Raw genomic sequence first — 21,000 nt, 5'->3', positions numbered from 1 at the left:
CTCCTTCTTTATTCCCTTGGAGAATGCCTTGTGATCACCAGTGGAGGTCTCTTTACACCCTTTACTCTTGAATGTATAGAGCCACCCCAAAATATCTCAGTCTGTTTTATCTTAGGAGGTGTCACAGTTCCTTTTGACTGCTAACAGAGTTGCCATTCATTTAAAGCTCTTCTTTCCGTAACACGAAGTCAATGTGAGAACAAAGTTCTGTGTTTTGGAAACCTCCACTATGATTTTTTTTGTTCTCCAAAATTACCCAACCTGGTGTTAGAGGAATAGTTGAGATTCCTCAACTTTATATTTGTCTAATCTGAATTTCCTTAATAAAAGTGACTTCCACAACAATCTCAAAATCAGGCCATGAATTATAAAACTTCTGTCTATCCCAAAAATATAGCTAGTACAGAGGCAACATGGAGCAAAGGCTCTGATATCAACAGAGCTCTGTTTAAATCCTGGTATTATTGCCATCACTTAGCAGCTATGTGATCATAAATATAATACTTAACCTTTGAATCTTTTATCCCTCTATAAAAAAGATGCAATACCTCCCTGAAGAATGAAGGATAAATATATTAAGAGCACTTATGCAGTCACAAGGTGAATGCATCTACTCTGGTCAACAGAGCATGCTCCACCTCACGCAACTTCAACATCAAGTTATGTTCTTAAAGTCAATGAAGGCTTCAGAAAAGGAATACCCATACCACAAGTGTGTAAACGGAAAAAGTGACAACACTGACCTGTGCTGAGGCCCCATCTCATGCCCACTCATCTCTGACTCACTCAGTCTTACAGACCTCCTTTCAGTTCCTCCAACATGACCTGCTCTCTCCTAACTTAGGATCTTGTACCTGATCTACCCTCTGCCCGGACAGAAATTTCGATCATCTCTCTTCTCCTAGCTGGTTCCTACTCAGCTTTCTGTTTCCTGCTTTAACACTATTGTTACCTAGCAGATTCCCTAATACCTGAAACTGAGGACTCCGCTGTAGATCCCACAACAAACTACTTCCCTAAAGCACATATCACACTTATGACTACTTGTCACTATCCTCTTTCCCACTAAACTGTAATCTTCATAAGGCCTTTGTTTCCCACTTATCCCCAGCTAGTAACACAGTGTACCACACACAGGAAGACTCTGATAAATACATGCTGAATAAATACATAACTATGCTGCTTTACTAAATAAATGTAAAATATCATATCTGCTATAATAGAATGATACTTCATTTTATCATATAACCAAATCACAAAACAACTCTGAGAAAGCTCCTAAAGAAATGTGACTAACAAATCTCCCTTTTACTAACCCATGTGGGTAGTTCTCATAATATGAGCAGCAAAAAAGAGAACATCATGACCTCTCCGGTTGTAGGACCGCAGGCAACTTGGAACTGGCATGTACATAACAGAGAGTAAGGATGTAAAACATATAGTTAGTTGGCCTCTGTGAATGAAAAACCAAAATCATAAAAACAGCTGCTTTTACTTTAGCTCTCTAACAAATATGGACAGTACATAATTACCACAGTAGTAGCCTTTAAGAAGACATTTTACTAATATATTTATTCTTCACCTTCCCTTAGTCTTCATTCATGCACAAAACAAAACAAAAAAAAACAACAACCAGGAACTGCTGCACTCTGTCCCATGACTCTTCCTCGGTAAATATTTACAAGAAGGGTCAGCACAGACAAGTAGCCACAGCTTCCAGATCATTAAAATAAGAGACTGAGAACAAGCAAGACTGTTTTTATTTATGTGACAATCTACCTTGTTCCGCTAAGGATTTTAGACAATTGGAAATCAAATTTTCATATTCTTCCCCTACACACACACACACACACACACACACACACACACACACACACACACACACAAAACACACCTTCCTAATCTCAATGTGTAGGGAACCAGGGAAAGAATGAGGGGAAAACACACAGATTCAACAAACATTTGTGAAGTTAATACTTATAACCCTGCAGTGGTCACAGTCAAAAAAAATTACAGCATAGGTCGCATGTATTTGAGAGATACATTCATTACTAGTATGTGTTGAAATGTGAAAAAATTTTTGAAAACACAGCAAACTTCCATTTATTATATTTATATAATAAAATACATGATTTTTAATTTATTTTAAGTTACAGTCTAGAAATTATTAAAGAAATATAAAAACATGAAGAAAAAAATGGATATTGCTAAAAATACAACCAAAAAGGGTCTTCAACATTAATTAATAAAAATCTTTAATAGCTGGCTTTGCAAAACATTTGTTATCAGTCATCATCTCAAACAACATTGCTATGCTCAAGGCATAAATACTTTCACAACAATATTTTTGCAAAAATATTTGGATAAGTGACTCATTTTGGATGCATAGCACCTAACACATCTTTTTCTTTTTCTGCTTGTTGAGGGAGCCGTATCTACAGCCCATAAAGCCTGCAAATTTAGCTGATTGCTGCGATGTAAACCAGCTAGATATAAGGGGCCTAAAAATGCTTTCGATTTGGTTTTGTCTATTCATTCAGGATCTCTTTCTCATGAAAACTGGCTTGAGAAAAAATGATATATTTATTTGCATATAATAAGATTTAAAATATCATTTATGATAAAGCAGTTCCAAGTTTCAAGTTCTGTATTGCCATTTTTTGCATTTGGCCAAACTAATGGAAGCTGACACAAAATATTCTGCAACTGTTTTCTAATTTGTCTTCTTATTGGATTATTTTCTCCATTTTGATTCTTTATCCTTTCCAAAAAAATACTCTTCATTCATGTCTAATTCGTCTTCACTTTCTTCACTAGAAATATCTTGCTCGGTATCCCAATCTTCTGAACAAACTTCCACATAATCTTCATCTTCTTATGGAACAAAATGGGCTACATATTAACCTGACAAGCTCAGGAGAGGCCTGTAAGGCAGCCTTATAAACTCAGAGACCGAAAGTAACCACAAAGAATGGTCTGAAATTAAAATTTACTAACTAAAAGCAGTTCATGGCGCTACGATGGTGTTTTTTCCCTAACAGAGGTTAATCTTTACATAACTGACTCTGTCTATAAATTAGGGATAGCAGAGCCAAAAGTTCATAAGGTCACTGGGAGAATTAATGAGCTAATAGATATAGAGAATTTAGAATACTACCTAGTACATAGTAAGAGCTCAATAAATATTATTATTACTATTATGATTATCCTTACAGAAATGGGTCAAAGCAATGATGTAAACTAAAAGCAGCCATGGCAAGAAAGCAAAAGAGAAACAAGAGTAGTCTGAGTATTTACAGCACTAGATGGAGTTTGGAGTCTGGAACACTTCTAAATGCTGCCACACACTGCCTATGTGAGCCTGGACAGGTCAACTGCTTCTTTAATAACACTTTTTAAAAAATGGATTATAGCCCTGGCTGGTGAGGCTCCGTGGGTAGAGCGCCAGCCTGCAAAAAGAAAGGTCACCAGTTCGATTACCAGTCAGGGCACATGCCAGGGTTGTGAGCCAGGTTACCGGTTGGGAGCGAGCAAGAGGCAACCAATTGATGTTTTTCTCACACGTCGATGTTTCTCTCCCTCTCTCTCTTCCACCCTTCCCCTTTCTCTAGAAATGAATAAATAAAATCTTTTAAAAAATAAAAAGTGGATTATAAAATGATATATTCATTATACATAATTTGGAAAATGCAGAATTGTACAAAAAATAATAAAGCATTACTCAGTTAATATTTTAGTATATTTTCATCTACTCTTTCTCCGTGCAGCTATAAATATATTTTTAAATATATTTAACCCTCTCAAGTGATAGATGATTTTTCTCTCTCAAACCTCTCCCACCACTGGGCCTGAAAGTCAGAATAGGTTATTCTCCTTGTTCCTAATTCTTCCCCCAACCCTCTTCCCTAACTCACTACTTTTAAATATTATGTCATAAAACTGTACCACCCTACTATCCCTCTGCTACGATAATCTCTTATGCCCTGGTTCACTTTCCCTCATTCCCTGAAGATTTTAGTTCTATGTTCACTGTCATGCCAACATAATGCCTTTAAAATTCTTGATTTCAATATCCTAGGCCCTTAGGTCCTTTTTATCCAATGACCTTGTCTTCAACCTACTAAGTCACTAATCCATGGTAGAACCCTAGATCTCATCACTCCCTGTAACTGCAATCCCGCCGTACACTCAATTTCAAACATTCTGCTATTTCATATCTTTTCGCCTCACTCCCTCTACTACTACGATTCCTCAAATCTTTCAACCTCATATAATCCACCTTTTCACTATCCCTCTGTAACGAGGTACAGAGCATAAGACCCCTGAAAATAGGAGCACCCCCACAATCCTTGATTGCCAGGAGGAGTGGATGGTTGGAGTTTAAGATAACATGGCATAACAATGATAAGTTAATAGCCATGCCACCCTAAAGGGAAGAGGGCTGCCACCAGGGAGAATTTTGTAAGTGACTGAGAACTTTCAGGGACTCAAAACATAGCAAAGGGAGGCAGGACTATGTGTTCTGGGGTGGTTTTAAAGGCAGAAATTTGCCATTATTCTAAATCTGTATAACCTTTAAATAAACAACCCCTTTCCTTTTTCACCAGACTTTTGCACTGGGAGTCACACTTCTTGGCAGCAAGCAATCGGACCACACAGCTGTTCCAGAACAGCACTCGTGGGGTTCTGTAACACCTCAACTTGTTCTCATGTCCCTCTTTACTTGCATACACCCTCAGTCCCCACGTCTATTCTCACTTTGTTTTAGTCATTTGGCAAAAGGGCAATCCTGGTTAAAAAAAACTCACCACCAACTCCACGCCCATACCTAAGAAACTGAATGTAGCTGGAGAAACATAAAGCCATGTCTAATGGTCTTACTAACTTGCATGAGACTTCAAAGCAGACTTGCAATCAAACTCTATTTCCCTAGTCCACTTACTTTCCTTCTCTCCTAGAGGAGTATTTACTTTCTCTCTCCTCCTCACTGTCCTCATTCCCTACTACTCTCTCCCTTGGGCATGTCCCTCCAGCCATACTAACATTCTTGAAGTTGCTCTTGCCTAGTACACAGCCACCTCGAAGTTATTTTTACTTGCTCTTCTTCATGCCTTGAATGTTCTTCCCTGAGTGCCTAGCACACAGTAGACACAGTAAAAATGGAGTAAATGAATTTGGAAGCACACTATATTCAGCTTCCTATTTTGCTTTTTCATCAACAAATCACAAACATTTCCCCACAATGTCAGATACACTTCAAGTCCATCATTTTTACTGGGCTAATATAATAGTATTCCATTTTATGGAGAGACCACAAATCATCTACAATCTGGGAATGAGAAATGAGGACATTTATAAGAGGGAAATTTTGGACGTTTCCTCCTTTGATCTTTCTAAATCTCAGTAGTTTCATCTCTTAAAATGATGCTATACCTACCTCACAGGATTATTATAGAGGCTGAATGTGTAATATAAATAGGTAGAGACATCAGTTTTGTTACCACTGGTTAGATGTCAGTTGAATGAAAGATCATATATTAAAAGGTAATTCACACTACTGTCCCTTAATGACTTGGTTAAGACATTCTCTATATCCCTCAATTATAACACCTATTTTTTAAGTGGTTATGATCATTGAAAACAGATATATAAAAAAGGGCTTAGCATATTACCTGGCCCAGATTAGAAAACCAATAAATGTTTATTCACTCACTGCTCATAAACTATAGGACTTTTCTTTTTTTTCCCTTAAATATTTTATTTTTAGAGAGAGAAAGAGGGAGGAAGAAAGAGGGAGAAAAACATCAATGTGTGAGGGTAACATAGATTGGCTGCCTCTTGCATGCGCCCAACTGAGGACCTGGCCTACAACCCAGACATGTGTCCTGATCAGGAATCAAACTGGTGATCTTTCAGCCTGTGGGATGACACCAAACACAATGAACCACACCAGCTGGGGCTAGGACTTTTCTTAAATTGTGAACCATAAGAAGACTTACAAACTTCCCGGTAACATAGAGAATGGCAATGCAAAATTTGCCTTTTTGATGAACAATTAACCAATACTTACAAAGCATACTTAAGATTTTTTATAGAAGTCTGTATCAATTTTGCATCTTTAAATATAAAAAAAATGACAGGCAAGTCCTGGCAAAGTGGCTCAGTTGGTTGGAGCATCATTCTATACACCAAAAGGCTGCGGATTCCATTCCCGGTCAGGGCACATACTCAGGTTGCAGGTTCAATCCCCAGTCTAGGAGCATACGAGAGGCAACTGATCAATGTTTCTCTTGCTCTAAAATGAATAAACATATCCTCAAGTGAGATTTTCTTTTTAAAGCAGGAAAAACAATTATTTTTAATTACTGAATGACAGTATGAATAAATTCCTCTTTTTATCATGTGATTCAATGTACATATACATCAATTCAGTGAACTATGATGATGATAAGAGCAAAAAAAACATTAAGTAAACCAGCCTCACTGCAAGAATATTCTTTGAAGCAATCTGTGAGTTGCTACCTATATGCCAATGCATTATAAATTTATCAGTGCTTTTCTATATTTTTCAAATATAAATTTGAGTATGTGCTATACATTGGAATGTCACAAATACAATGTAAGGTCCTCCAGGATGTAATTATCTCTGCCTCCCTAAGACCTAGCCCAGTACCGACATATAAGAGGAACTGAACGAATTCTGTGTAGATGTATGGGTGGGTGGGTCAGTGACTAATTGAGTATGTCAGCTTCTTCTAGGTACTCCAAAGTCAATTCTTTTTGCCTCCCCACCCTGTGGTTAAGTGCAGCAATAAAACCTGTTCTGGACAATAAATTGTGAAAAGAAGAGACGAGCCCAGGACTTGCTAGCACAACTCCTTCCAGGATTTTTTCCACTGGTACAATGATTATGAGAGCATATATCAAGAGAAAGCTGCCACCAGTCCCTCAGTGTCCAAAAGAATGCTCATCCAGATGGGAATACAGTATGAGGCATACATTTTTGTTATGTCATAAAAAGTTTGGAGTTCTGTTACAGCAACATAACCTAGCCTAGCCTGACTTACACAATAAGCAAGGTAGTGACATTTATTTTAGAACTAGAAATTTGTTGAAGTTCATTTTCAGAAAAACAAAATGGTACAGTTGGGCAATTTATCTTGAACGTATAAGTTAATTTCTCTATATGATACAGTGGAATCTCAGTTCTCAAACCTAATTCATTCCAGAAGACTGTTCAAGAATTGACTTGTTTGAAAAATGAATCCCCTTTGTCTGTCGTCTGAGAGATGCATGACTGATCATACAGGTATCAGCATAAAAGGGCTGTTGAGTCAAGAAGCAAAGTTTTGTTCTACAACCAAGACATTAAAACATTTTTTCCCATGAACTTGGTAGAGAACTGAATTGTCTGAGATGGGAAACATTCAAGAACTGAGGTATGACTACTTCTCTCACCTATAAAGTAGGACAATAATAGTATCTATCTCATAGAACAGCTACAGGAAAATAAGTGAATGTCTATTAGTACTTACCAGAGTACTTAGAGCATATAAAACTTTCAATAAATGGTAGCAGATTATTAATATTAATATATTAGACACATATGCAGTGCATATTTCATTTTACTCTTCTACCTCTAACTCTTTATTCATTTTAATGTCTAGCCAATATTTCCCATTCAAAAAATTTATATCAAGAACTACCATGTAGAGGGTGCCAGGTAAGACATTAGGAATGAAGACAAGTAAGATGTATCATCAATAATTCTTCTTATCTCTTCTCTAATCTACTCATAACCAAACAAACTTTTAAAATCATAAACATAAATACTATGTTCTATACAAACAACACTATGACAACCAATTTGACAACCTGGATGAAATAGACAAATTTCTGGAAACATATAATCTTCTAAAACTGAATCAAGAAAAGGAGAAAGCTTGAATTGACCAATAACAACTTGTGAAATTGAAGCAGTAATCAAAAAATTCCCTGCACACAAAAGCCCTGGACCAGATGGTTTCACAGGTGAATTTTACAAAACATTTAAGGAAGAACTAACTTCTATCCTTCTCAAACTATTCCAAAAAAACCAAGAAGAGGGAAGACTCCCAAGCTCTTTCTATGCCATCAGTCTTATCCTAACTCCAAAACCAGGTAAAGAGACAACAAATAAAGAAAACTACAGGCCAATATCACTGATGAACATAGATGCTAAAATCCTCAACAAAATATTGGCAAGCCGGATTCAGCAACATATTAAAAAGATCGTATACCATAATCAAGTGAGATTCATCCCAGGGATGCAAGGATGGTTTGATATTTGCAAATCAATAAAAGTTATACACCATATAAACAAAATGAAAGACAAAAATCACATAATCATATCAATAGATGCTGAAAAAGCATTTGATAAAGTACAACACCCATTTATGATGAAAATGTTCAGCAAAATGGGAACAGAAGGAACATACCTCAACATAATAAAGGCCATATATGAGAAACCTGAAGCCAACATCATACTTAATGGGCAAAATCTGAAAGCATTACCCCTGAGGTCAGGAACAAGACAAAGATGTCCACTCACTCCACTCCTATTCAACATAGTCTTGGAAGTTCTAGTCACAGCAATCAGGTAAGAAAAAGAAAGAAAAGGCATTCAAATTGGAAAAGAGGAAGTAAAACTGTCATTATTTGCAGATGACATGACAGTGTACACAGAAAACCCTATAGACTCCATAAAAAAACTACCCAACCTAATAAGTGAATTTGGCAAAATAGTAGGGTACAAAGTCAATATTCAGAAATTGAAGGAATTTTTGTACACCAACAATAAAATATCAGAGCTAGAAACTAAAAAAAAAAAAAAAAAAACTCATTTACTATAGCAACAAGAAAAATAAAGTACCTAGAAATAAACTTAACCAAGAAAGTAAAAAGACCTGTATTCGGAAAACTACAGAACACAGAAGAAAGAAATTAATGAAGATACAAATAAATGGAAGCATATATAATGTTCATGGATGGGAAGAATCAACATCGTAAACACGTCCATATTACCCAAAGCAATTTATAAATTCAGTGTAATCCCTATTAAAATACCAATGACATATTTCACAGACCTAGAACAAATATTTCTAAAATTTATATGGAACCAAAAAAGACCCCGAATAGTGCCAGCAGTCTTGAGGAAAAAGAACACAGTAGGAGGACTCACAATACCAGACATCAAACTATACTACAAAGCCACTGTAATCAAAACAGCCTGGTACTGACATAAGAACAGACATATAGATCAATGGAACAGAACAGTGAGCCCAGAAATAAACCCAGGTCTATATGGTCAACTAATATTTGACAAAGGGAGAAGGAACATAAAATGAAGTGAAAAGAGCCTTTTCAACAAATGGCACTGGGAGAATTGGACAGGGACATGCAAAAAAATGAAACTAGACCACCAACTTACACCACACACTAGAATAAACTCAAGAGGAATAAAAGACTTAAATGTAAGCCGTGACACCATAAAAGTCCTGGAGGAAAACTTGGAGGAAAATTACAGATATACCAAGTAGCAATACTTCGCCAATACATCTCCCAAGGCAAGGGAAATAAAGGAAAGAATAACCAAATGGGACTACATCAAACTAAAGAGTTCCTGCTCAGCAAAATAAAACATCAGCAAGATGAAAAGGGAACCAACCATATGGGAAAATATATTGGCCAATGATACCTCAGACAAGGGATTGATCTCCAAAACAGATAAAGAACTTATATGACTCAACACCAAGAAGACAGACAATCCAATTAAAAATGGGCAAAGGACTTGAACAAACGCTTTTCCAAAGAGGACATACAGAGGGTCCATAGGCACATAAAAGAATGCTCAACATCACTAGCAATTAGAGAGATGCAAATTAAAACCACAATGAGATACCACTTCATACCGGTCTGAATGGCCATCATCAACAAAGCAACAAACAACAAGTGTTGGCGAGGATGCAGAGAAAAGGGAACTCTAGTGCACTGCTGGTGGGAATGTAGACTGGTGCAGCCACTATGGAAGATAGTATGGAATTTCCTTAGAAAACTAAAAATGGAACTGCCTTTTGATCCAGCTATTCCACTGCTAGGATTATATCCAAAGACTCCTGAAACCCCAATTCAAAAGAACCTATGCACCCTATGTCCTTAGCAGCGCTTTTTACAATAGCCAAGTGCTGGAAACAACCTAAGTGCCCATCAGTGGATGAGTGGATCAAAAAACTGTGGTACATTTACACAATGGAATACTATGCAGGAGAAGGAAAGAAGAAACTCCTACCATTTGCAACAACATGAATGGTACTAGAGAGAATTATGCTTAGTGAAATAAGCCAAGAAACAAAAGACAAATACCATATGATATCACCAAATACAGAAAATTAATGAACAACACAAACAAACAAGCAAAACTGAACCAGAGGCATGTAAACAAGGGGCAGACTAACAGCGACCGGGGGGGAAGAGGGGTGAGGGGAAAGAGAGGGAAGGGTCTAGTTAAGGAACTAGTATAAATGACCCACGGACATGTACAACAGGGTGGGGACTGACTGTGGGAGAAGGGGTGGGCAGGGTAGGAGGGGAGCAATGGGGGAAAAATGGGACAACTGTAACAGAAAAATGATAAATAAATAATAACTTTTAAAAATACTATGTTCTATGTTATAAACATTGTGTCAGTGGCAGAGCTAATTTTTAATTTAAAAAAACACTTGACATGTTTTATTTAAAACTGAGATGGCAAAATTCTTCAGGTCTGATTTGCCAAAGGCAATTAATGATAGGGCAAAAAATAGACTTGCGCCCACCTCCCCACTGCTCCTAATACAGTGCTCTATAGACAGGAGGCACTCAGTGAACAGAATTACAGGCAGGAGACACCAGCCAATCTAATCCTCTTACCTTACATATTAGTAAAGTGAAACCCAGAGTTAAGCAACTTGCCCAAGGTCATAACATAAACTGATACTAGAACCACATTTAGAAAATGCTTTGAGTGCCTAAGGCACAATGTCGTTACTTACCATATGCTGACAGAGGGATACAAACATAACAGTGCAAAACCTAAAATTAATTTTACTGAAATTGCATTTTAGCATTAACTGGTAAAATATTCAAAACTCAGCTTTCAGAAAGACAGTGTTAGATTTAGTATAACTAAAAAGAGAAACACCTGCAAAAACTTAAAAGGATACACTATTATATTTTCTACTCCACAATTTACCAAACTCAAAATAGCAGAGAGAAAAATAGAAATAGTCTCACATACCTTTCTTTATGTTTCAAGTCTCATGTTGAAGAAAATGATTTTAAGCAAGGAATAAATTCAATTTCTATGCCTCATTTACAAGTGTATTAAGTTACAGCCTACTGATAAAAAAGACACATAAGTACTATATTTTTAAGAGAAAAGAGCTCAAATAGATTTTCATATTTTTCAGAATAATTATTTTAGGTAATGATAAGGTATGATTTAATTTTTTTATTCTGAGTAGAGAGGGAGTAAATTAAAGCAATGTACATTAAGAAACGACAAGATAGGCCCTGGCCTGGTTTCTCAGTTGGTTGGACTGTCTTCCCAATACACCAAGGTTGTGGGTTTGATCCCTGGTCAGGCTACATACATGAATCAATTAATAAATGCATAAATAAGTGGAACAACAAATCAATGTTTCTCTCTCTCTCTAAAATAAAAGATAAGATTACAAAATAAAATATTTACCATTCATTGTGTTTACTAAATAATATACACTGTGCCAAATAAACACTTTACACATACCAGCTCATTTCACAACAAATGGGTAGAATGGGTAGTATAGTTATCTCCATTTTGCTGATTATAAAAATGGAAGCTCAGAGTAATTTGTCTGAAGTTACTCAGGTAGCCCTTGCTGGGTAGCTTAGTTGATTTAGAGTGTCGTCCCTGTACAGCAAAAGGTTGTGGACTCGATCCCCAGTCAGGGCGTATATACGGAAGACAACCAATCCATGTTTCTTTCTCAAATCGATGTCTCTCTCTCTCCCCCGCCCCCACTACTCTCTCTAAAATCAATAAACGACATATCCTCAGGTGAGGGAAGGAAGGAAGAAAAGGAAAGAAGGAAGGAAGGAAGGAAAGAAGGAAGGGAAGAAACAAACTCAGGTAGTATAAAAATAGAATTCGTTCTCAAACCTATATGATATTCAAGCTCTAGCAAACTCCTGACCCTCCATAACTTAGACCAAGGTCAATTCATCATTTCTAAGCGGTGGACTACACAATCTTTAAGACTCCTTCCGATGATGATTCTGTGAGCAAAAACAGAAATCAGTTCAGAATTCACTTATCTATGACAGTATACTCCATGTATAAGAAGGAGGCCATCAATAGACAAACCAATTACAAGAGAAGACGGGAAAAAATAAGAGGAGAAAGAGCAAAAGGGTCTTCCAAGGGGCCAGACATAGATACATTTTACTAGCCACTGTGACAAGAGTGGGAAAGGGGAACCTTAAAGAGGAATTGAAAGTAGAACTGTAAGAGATGTAGATAAATAGAAATAGCTTAGCCCATTGACACTGCCTCATAGCAGATGAGGAGATCTTGAGAGGCCTGCAGCAGTCAGTGGCCATAAGCTCAAGCTGGGGCAACATGAAGAGTTCTAACGTAAATGCTGGCTGGTAGTTAAATTGGAATAGTTGAGTATAGATGACTGACCACTAGGTTTCTAGAAGAAGCATTTCCACAACTGTCATGCATCTGGATCAATCTGAAACGTATAATACTATGGAGAGTGTTCTTTTAAGACAGAATGGGGAAGGAACCAGCACTTACTCTATTAAGTTCCTTAAGTTTGTACCATGTTCCAGACATTGTGCATGTGCTTTCATGTGCTACCATACTTAACCTTCACAACAACATTGGTAGATGCGATGGTTAATTTTACACGTCAACTTGGCTGGGCCAGTGTCCAAATATTTGGTCAAACGTTATTCTGGATGTTCCTTACTTTTCTCAAAACACATCTTATCAATTTTCTTCGGCTATTCTTGCCATTTTCATCACTGAGGCCTCTACAACTCTGCATCCATATTGGCTAATTTAAAACCAAATCTAAAGCGAAAGTTCTTACAACCTATTCTGTCTGTCTTGTGTATCTGGGGAAACATCAAGTTAATTGGTAAGCCCTAGCCTAAACTCTGAACAAACATGCCTGGGATAGACCCAAACCAACACAGCATTGACCTAGATAATTAAATTTCTTATAAATTATTCTACAAGTTCGTGCCATCCCTCTATCCCAAATTCCTATTCAAAATTTACATAGGTAACCATGAATTTAATAAGTGCCTAATGGAGGACAGATACTCTGCTAGGGACATGTCACCTGCTCTCATTTAACTATTACCAAATCCCCAGGAGATCAAGAAACAGGGCTCAGAAAGGGAGGTACCTGTAACTTTTCCAAAGTCACAGAGCTAGCAGTGGGATCCTAGTCTACCTGACTCCAAAAGCCAACCTCAGATTCTAGCAATCTTTCTAACCTCAACCTTTCCCAAATCTTTGCCTATCTTTACACAGGCATCCAGAAATACAGAGCTGTAAGGGATCTTGTCATTTACCACAAAATGTGCATTTTCATCCAGGCTTCAGCCAAGCACAGTCATCAAGCCTACCTTAAATTTCTAAACTCAAGCTTCAGAACCATAGAGATGGAAACCCTCACCCCGTCACTCCCAAAGCTTGACATGCTTCAAGTCCCTTTACCAGCAGGGGCTACATATGTGTTTAGTTTTATGAAGAATAGGGAAGGTTAAAAACTTAATAAAAAAAACTACAAAATCAACGTGGAGCTAAGCATCAGTTCACAAGATGGCGTTTTAGGCTGAGTATTAGATATCATCTAATAATATTGGAAACTTGTATTTAAGGGCAGTTTTGGGACAAAGAATGACTATTACAGCAGAGTAGGGGCCAGAGTTGGCATTAAATAAGTTGGATTTGGGGGAAGGTCAAGGGAATTTGAATTAGAGCATCCTCTGAGAACAGAACAACTTGAAGTGATTGTTGTGGCTGGATACAGAAAAGTGTGGAGCCAGGGCTGACAGTAAATTATTGGTAATGGAAGGAGAGATTGTAAACAGAACCCACGGGTCTTGGGGCCACCCTCTGAAAGATGTGATCTGAAGATCGGACAAGTCCTAGGGGTCTGAAATCCCGGGTGGGCCCCGGTGCCTGGGGTCCTGTCGGTTGGGCGGGACCAATCTTTTTCTCCCAACCCCACCCAGCCTTACCTTCTGCTGAAAGTAGTGAATCGAATACTTCATGACGACATCGGAGCGGGATGTGGGGCTGGTTGACAAGTGCGGGTTGCCGAGAGCCCTGAGGGCTGGCGATAGGGGGATGGGAACCACGGGCATCAGGAAAGCCAGGAGCAGAAGTCGGAGGACCGGGCGCCCCATGGCTCAGGCTGGCGGCTGCTGTGCGGGTGAGAGGCAGGTAGACCGGCAGCCAGAGCCGCGCCCCGCCCGCCTCAAACAGGCTCCGCCCGCAGGAGACCCAAAGTCACCCAGCCCCTCAGCAACTCCCTAAACCCAGGCCATCCAAGCCACACCGCCCCACCCGCGACCCAGAGGGCGCCGCCGCACTTCATTTCCCTCTAATGCTGTCCCCACTCAGAACCCATCCTCATTTCGGTAACACTCCAAACCTGCCCTCATCTTCCTTGAGCCCCACACTGCCTGACGGCCGAGTCACATCCTTATATCACCCTTCCGCCTGGTGACCCCTATATTCGCCTTTATCGTCACCTCCAAACCCTACCCTGTCAGTCTAACCCCCATTGCATACGCCCCTTGCCCTCCGCAAGTCCCATATAATAGTAATAATAATAGCTACCGTGACAATTTCGTGGCCGTTCAATACAAGTCACTCTGTCGCTGGGCGTAATGGCACACACGTCATCTCCTCTAACTCAACCATCACAGAAATCTTGTGCATGTGTATGACTGTTATTCCCTTTTACAGAAAAGTAAACTCAGGTTCAGATAGGTGCTGGGCTTGCACTGGGTCACGCAGACGGGTACGTGGAGCACAGCTTCTCAGCTGCTCCGTCTGGCGACTTGACTGCACCTCTATTACGGAAGTCTAACCAGCTCAATGCTACTCTGTCCAAGGGTCAACCCAAACCTCCGTCTTGCCCACACAACCTGTCCTTAGTGGAGGCCCACGCAGCCTCCGAATACCCCCTTGGTCCAGGTCCCTTCTTCAGGTTACGCCACGTCTGTTTTCCCCGCAACCCGCTTCAAGCTCCGTCTCTCTTCTTCCTTCCCTCCTCCTGAGGCCACCCCCTTGACTTCCCTGTCCCTCTAGCAGAGACCCCCTTCCGTCTTAACGGCTCCGCCAGCCGCCTTCACCCAGCTTTCAACCTCCTTCCCATCACGCCCCCGCCCCGCCGCGCGAACTTCAGTCGGAACAGCGCCCCGACCCCTTCCCGGGAATCCCTGCGCCGAGCCGGGTGCCCGCTGCTGCAAAACCAGCTTTACAGACTGTACTACTGCTCCACCCATCTGGGAAAACTTTCGCCAAACCTGCCTCTACAACCAGTTCAATGGAAATGGCTGTTCGCAAGTGCTCACGGGATATCCAAGTGAATCTCCCCTAAGCGTTACTTCCGGCGGAAGGGGCGCGGGAGATTCGATTGCGCGGCGCTTGGCCTGAGGCTGAGTCCTCCGTGCCTGCATTACCGAACGTTGCACTGGCAGGGTCCCCGGCCTCCGCCTCCGGTGAGTGGCTGTGGGAACAGGTTCTCAGGAGGGCGAGGGCAGGAGACTGCTAACGAAGACCTTAAGGTCATTATGGATGAGACTCAGAACATTCTTGGTTTTGTTTTGTTTTTCAGGAAGTTAGCCTTTCTATGAAAGGGCGGTCGTGAGAGGGTTGAGAGTGAAAAAGACCAGCATTTTAACTTTAGACAGTGCAGTTGTAATCACTCAGCCAGCGTTTATTGAGCATTTACTATGCTATCGAGCTGCACACGGATGAGCGTCTGGAACTGGAAATGCAGAAAGGAAAAGCTTTTGAGGCGCTGAGACGTAAATTTTCTGCTGGCTGCTATGCGACAGTAATACGCGCTGAAAAGGCGCTTTTTCCAAACTGCTTCGATGGCCCAGAGGAAAAAGTGAATAACTGAGCAGTGTGCTCAAACCAGAAACATGAAGGGTTTCTAGATTCCTCCCTTATCGCTCACAGCTAGCCAGTCACCATGGCTGCTGCATCGCTATGACAATAGCCTCCCGGCTGTTCTCCTTTCAGTCTTGTCACCGTACCTTCCAAGCCAAGTCTCCACAAAGACTGGCTGATAAAGCTGAAATCTGATCAGCGCACTCGATTTAAAACCTTTCCGTCACTGCTATTTTCCCTCAGATTTAAGTCTAAACTTCTTAACGTGTTTACAGACCCCTGTTTCCTGGCCTTTGCCTTCCTCTCCGACTTTGTTTTCCATCACTTTAGCCTTAAGTTCCAGCCATACAGAATGTCTTTTTGAGTTCCTCAAACGCACCATCCTCCCTCACCTCCCGTTAATTATTCAGTCTGCAGATAGTTTTTAAGTGCTTCCTTCCTCTGTGCCAAAAACTGCTAGGTACTGTGCTTACAATGGTTAACAAGAGAGGTTCCTCTTCTAATGGAACTTAAACCTTTGTTGGTGGACTTAAGAGGAATAACAGGGAAACCTATTTGAATTAGGTTGCTCTGGGAAGGCTTTTCTGAGTTCAAACTTAAATTGAGGCCTAAGAGATGAGGATAATGGTGAAAAACATTCCAGAGTGAATGGGCTGTGCGAAAGCCCTGAGGCATCTTCATGTTCAAACACCTAAGAAAGGACCAATGTATCTGGACTTGAGGAAAACAGCTGAATCAAGGATCACTTCTAGGTATCTGGCCTGAGTTACTGATGAAGAGTAGTGCCATTCACTGAAATGGAAAAAAATACAAGTAAAGAGGTTTGAGAGAAAAGTAAGAGTTCAGGTTTTTACTTATCAGACCTTGAGATTTTTGTGACACATGCATGTACAGTTGGCTCTCAGGCAAGCATTTGAGATGTGGAAGTCTGGAGCTTGACCTTTGTGTTACTTTGTTGGCAGTTATACATTGCTTTAGCCAATAGGATATATGTTTATTAAACACAAGAGCCTGTTTTTTTCTGTCTTATCCTGTCCCTTCCATATCCCTAGAAGAGTACTTTACCTGTCACAAATGCAGTGGACAAACTGTGTGTTGTACTAAGATTTTCCTGGGTAATGTTTCAAAAATATTTTTCACCAATATTTCTCCAGACAAAAGAAATTTTGTCTCTCCATTTTTTGTTTATTTAATTTTCTATCTCCTACCTGCCTCTCTCTTCCCTTTCTAAAGTTTTCATATAAGGTTAGTAAATCATTTCTCAGGGACTTGTTATGACTGCCTTTAGAAAAATTAGATAAAATATGTGCCCTTGAAGGAGAACATTGGATAACACCTTAATTCCTATTTGTATCCCATACTTTAGGTGTTTATTTTATAAAACTTTTTTATGTGCGTAATTTCTTTGCTCTGATCATCTTTGAAAATAGTTGTAAATCATCATCTGTGAAGTTATTGGACCCACTACTCTCCCAGAACTTATGTGACACAACTCCCACCTCTTTCAGGAAAGGACCTATTTTCATGTCAGCTGTGACAGGACACCCTACTTTTTAGGGCAAGACCCCTTGCAACACTCACAGGACCAAGAGCTGTAGTGATTGGACCCTCCACTCTCACATATGACCATCTCCATATTCATAGGATTCAAGGCTAATGTCACAGGACCCCCCTGCTCTTTCAGTCTGGACTCCTCCCCATGCTCACAGGATCCAGAGATGATTTCAAAGGACCCCATATTCTCTCAGGTGAGTCCACATTCCACACTAGATAAACACAGAGCTGATGTGTAAGGATCCCCAGCTCTTTCATGAGGGAACTCACCCCACACTCATAGGACTAAGATCCCCAACCCTCTCAGGTGGGACCCCTCCCAACACTCCGAGAACCCAGAGCTGATGTGGCAGGACCTATATACTCTAGTGGAAGACCTCCCTACACTCAAAATCACACTGCCAGGAAATGCTCTTCTCTGCTGCCATCTAATGTACTTCTTTGGAATAGCACCTGTTTACCAAGCATCTGCTCTTTACCATTTAACAAGGACCCAAGGATCCCCTAAGGCATCTTACATCATCCCAAGCTTAGGATGTCTTATATCCCATAATGGTAGGACCCTCTATTCTCTCGATGGGACTTCTCCCAGTAGTAACAGAATCCAAATCTTAAGTGTCAAGACTTCTGATTCTCTCAGGTGGGACTTTTATCAAACTTAGCAGGACCAAGAGCTGATTTGACAGGAACCCCTATTGTCTCAGAGGGAGAGTCCTGTCCATACTCACAAGACTGAGAGCTGATATGACACTACACCTTACTCTCTGGTAAGGACCCAGAGCTCTTGTTACAGGACTTTATACTCTCTCCATAATACTTTTTCCAACAGTGAGAGAACCCAGAGCAGAGGCTAGTGGACCACATACTGTCACAGTGGAACTGCTTTCAACACAGGTGCACACTGCCATCTAGTGTTCATCTTTGGAGTAACACCTGAGTTAAGGCCCCCAGGAAATGCTTTTTTGGCCATCATCTAGGGTCCATCTTGGGGACAGCACCTTTTCACTAAGCATCTGCTGTTACCATTTTACATGGACACTTTGAAAGCACCGTACGTCATCCATAGCTCAGAATGTATTATATACCCATGTTTCCTTTCTGTCGCTAATCCTTTCCTGCATATGGAGTCTCTGTGTGAGGTTCGCATACATATATGTATGTTTTAAATTTGGTTTTTTCTGTTGCTTCTCTTTCCCATATTTATGAGTATTAGATTAGGCAGTAGAACCTTGAGGTTAGAAGGAAGTTTGTTTTATCCCCACATAAGCAAGTAATCAGACATTTAATAGAAGGTATATTTTGGGAGTATATCAACATCGCCGTTTCCTGAAATAAAGATTTAACGATTTAACTAAACTAAGTTATTCTCAGGACTGAGTGATTTTGTCAGTGAAATATGGAACAATCTACTAGTTTAACATTTATTTAAAGTTTCAAAGGTGTGAATGAAGAGGGCTAAAGTTTTGCACGTGGCATGTTTATTTTAAGCTGATTGTTAAGAAACAAGTTCTAGCTGGTGTGGCTCAGAAGATTGAGCACCAACCTGCGAACCAAAGGGTTGCTGGTTTGATTCCCAACTAGGGCACATACCGGTGCTGTTGTCCAGGTCCCTGATTGGGGGCATGCAAGAGACAACCACACATTAATGTTTCTCTCCGTCTCTTTCTCCCTCCCCTTCTGTCTAAAAATAAAAAAAAAAAGAAAGAAACAAAAGCCTGAGAAAGAACCTATAATTCTCATCTCATTTCTTCCTAAGATGTTTAGTTGGAGAAACCTGGTTTAGGGAGACAGCTTTACCATGATCACCTTAGCTTTAGAAATTCAGACTCCAAGCAGGAGTTTGTTGACCCACTTACATTGCTTGCCTCCCATGTCTTATTGTTTTTGAGACTGCCTAACAAAAAGTAAGATGTCACATGCCCTGGCTGGTGTGGCTCAGTTGGTTGGAGCATCATCCTGTAACCAAAAAGTTGCACGTTTGATCCCCCATCTGGGAACATGTGCTCTCCTGTCCCAGTGCGTTCTGGAGGCAAACAATCAATGCTTCTGTTTCGCATAGATGTTTCTCTCTCTCCCTTCCTCTCTCTTTAAAAACAGTAAAAAAATGTTGTCAGGTGAGGACTTAAAAAATAAAACTACCTGTATAATACCCATTTCACCTCTGAAATCTAAGACCCTGTTTCCCCATATTCCAAAATGTTTTATATACCCAATATGACCCCATTGTCTTTGCTATTTGTTTGTATGTAAATTCACCTTCACATATATTAAACTTTGAATTTCTTCTGTTAATGTGATTATATTATAATTTGATTATTAGCCCGGCAGGTAGAGAACTTAGAAGGTGTAAGAAAAATAGTTAATTTTTTAAATCCCCCACAGTACTGATGAGCCCACCATGGGAAATTAATGGCTGAGATACTGCTAACGTTTGGAAACTGCTGCAGCTGAGAGATCATGAGCATCTGCCGGCAAAGGTGAGCATTATTTTTGTTGACTTTTTCAACCTTCCTGGTCAGTTTCTGCAGTATTTGGTAGAATTTAGAAGAAGTGCTGCAAGTTATTTTCCTCTCTTCTACATTTACATTGGCATGAAAAGATATTTGTGAAGCTAGCTGCTTCACAAGTACTAGAGAGTCATGAGTTTTCTTTATTGAGTCATGGGTTTGTTTACATTGTGAGAACCTGGTTCAGCTTCTGCATCTGGCATCTGGGGTTCAGTGTCTGGCTGCAACTCAGGAGTCTGGCTGTGGGGTTCCGTCTCCAGGTTCTGTGGTCTGGTGTCAAATAGGTATTTGGCTGTGTGTTTAGGGTCTGGAGTCTCTTTGGGTGTGGCTTTATGTCCTGGATTCGTGTGGGGTCGATGTGCAGCTCTGGTTATACAGTCTGGTGTATGGAATCTGGCATCTGGTGTCTGCCATTTAGGGTCCATCGTCTACAAATTCTCTATTCCAGCTTTAGCCAGTGTTTGAGGAAAAGAGGGGATCCCTAGCTGGTGTCCTGTGAGCACTTTTTCCAGGCTGGTTTCTCCCGACCGGTTTCCGTGATACATGTCCTTACTGCCCAGTTTAAGTGAGCACTTCCGGTAGGAACAGTTACCTTATTTACTTCCCTCAGACCGGTTTGCTAGGGACACTTTTTTGGGGCAGTTTAAATGAGCACTTTCTGTGGGATCACTTTTCATGAACACGTGCTAGGGACCGAGTTCGGGAGTGTACTGGTTCCGGTCGCAGGTTCTG

The 21,000-nt window shown here is 40.2% G+C and overlaps 1 protein-coding gene across 4 annotated transcripts in view; it reads right to left on the bottom strand.

Annotated features, from left to right (window-relative positions):
- The window catches only part of PRCP (prolylcarboxypeptidase), a 72,345-nt gene extending 56,679 nt beyond the window's left edge, over nt 1–15,666 (bottom strand). Inside the window, exons 1-3 of one of the 4 annotated variants that reach the window (XM_090265803.1) lie at nt 15,620–15,666; nt 14,924–15,043; nt 14,320–14,505 (exon numbers count right to left, since the gene is read on the bottom strand). In XM_090265803.1, coding sequence (XP_090121929.1) covers nt 14,320–14,487 — 168 coding nt within the window. In that variant the 5' untranslated portion in view covers nt 14,488–14,505; nt 14,924–15,043; nt 15,620–15,666. Of the gene's footprint in view, nt 1–14,319; nt 14,506–14,923; nt 15,433–15,615 lie in introns of those variants that run through there. The other 3 variants (XM_090265804.1, XM_090265805.1, XM_090265802.1) reach the window with 3 other exon arrangements.
- Between the last annotated feature and the right edge of the window lie 5,334 nt (nt 15,667–21,000).

This window comes from Furipterus horrens, unplaced genomic scaffold (genome assembly GCF_987537825.1).
Source record: "Furipterus horrens unplaced genomic scaffold, mFurHor1.1.pri manual_scaffold_2, whole genome shotgun sequence".
Classification (NCBI taxonomy): Eukaryota; Metazoa; Chordata; class Mammalia; order Chiroptera; family Furipteridae; genus Furipterus; species Furipterus horrens.
The sequence above is the reverse complement of the archived record's forward strand: the minus strand, read 5'-3'. Positions and strand labels throughout refer to the sequence as shown.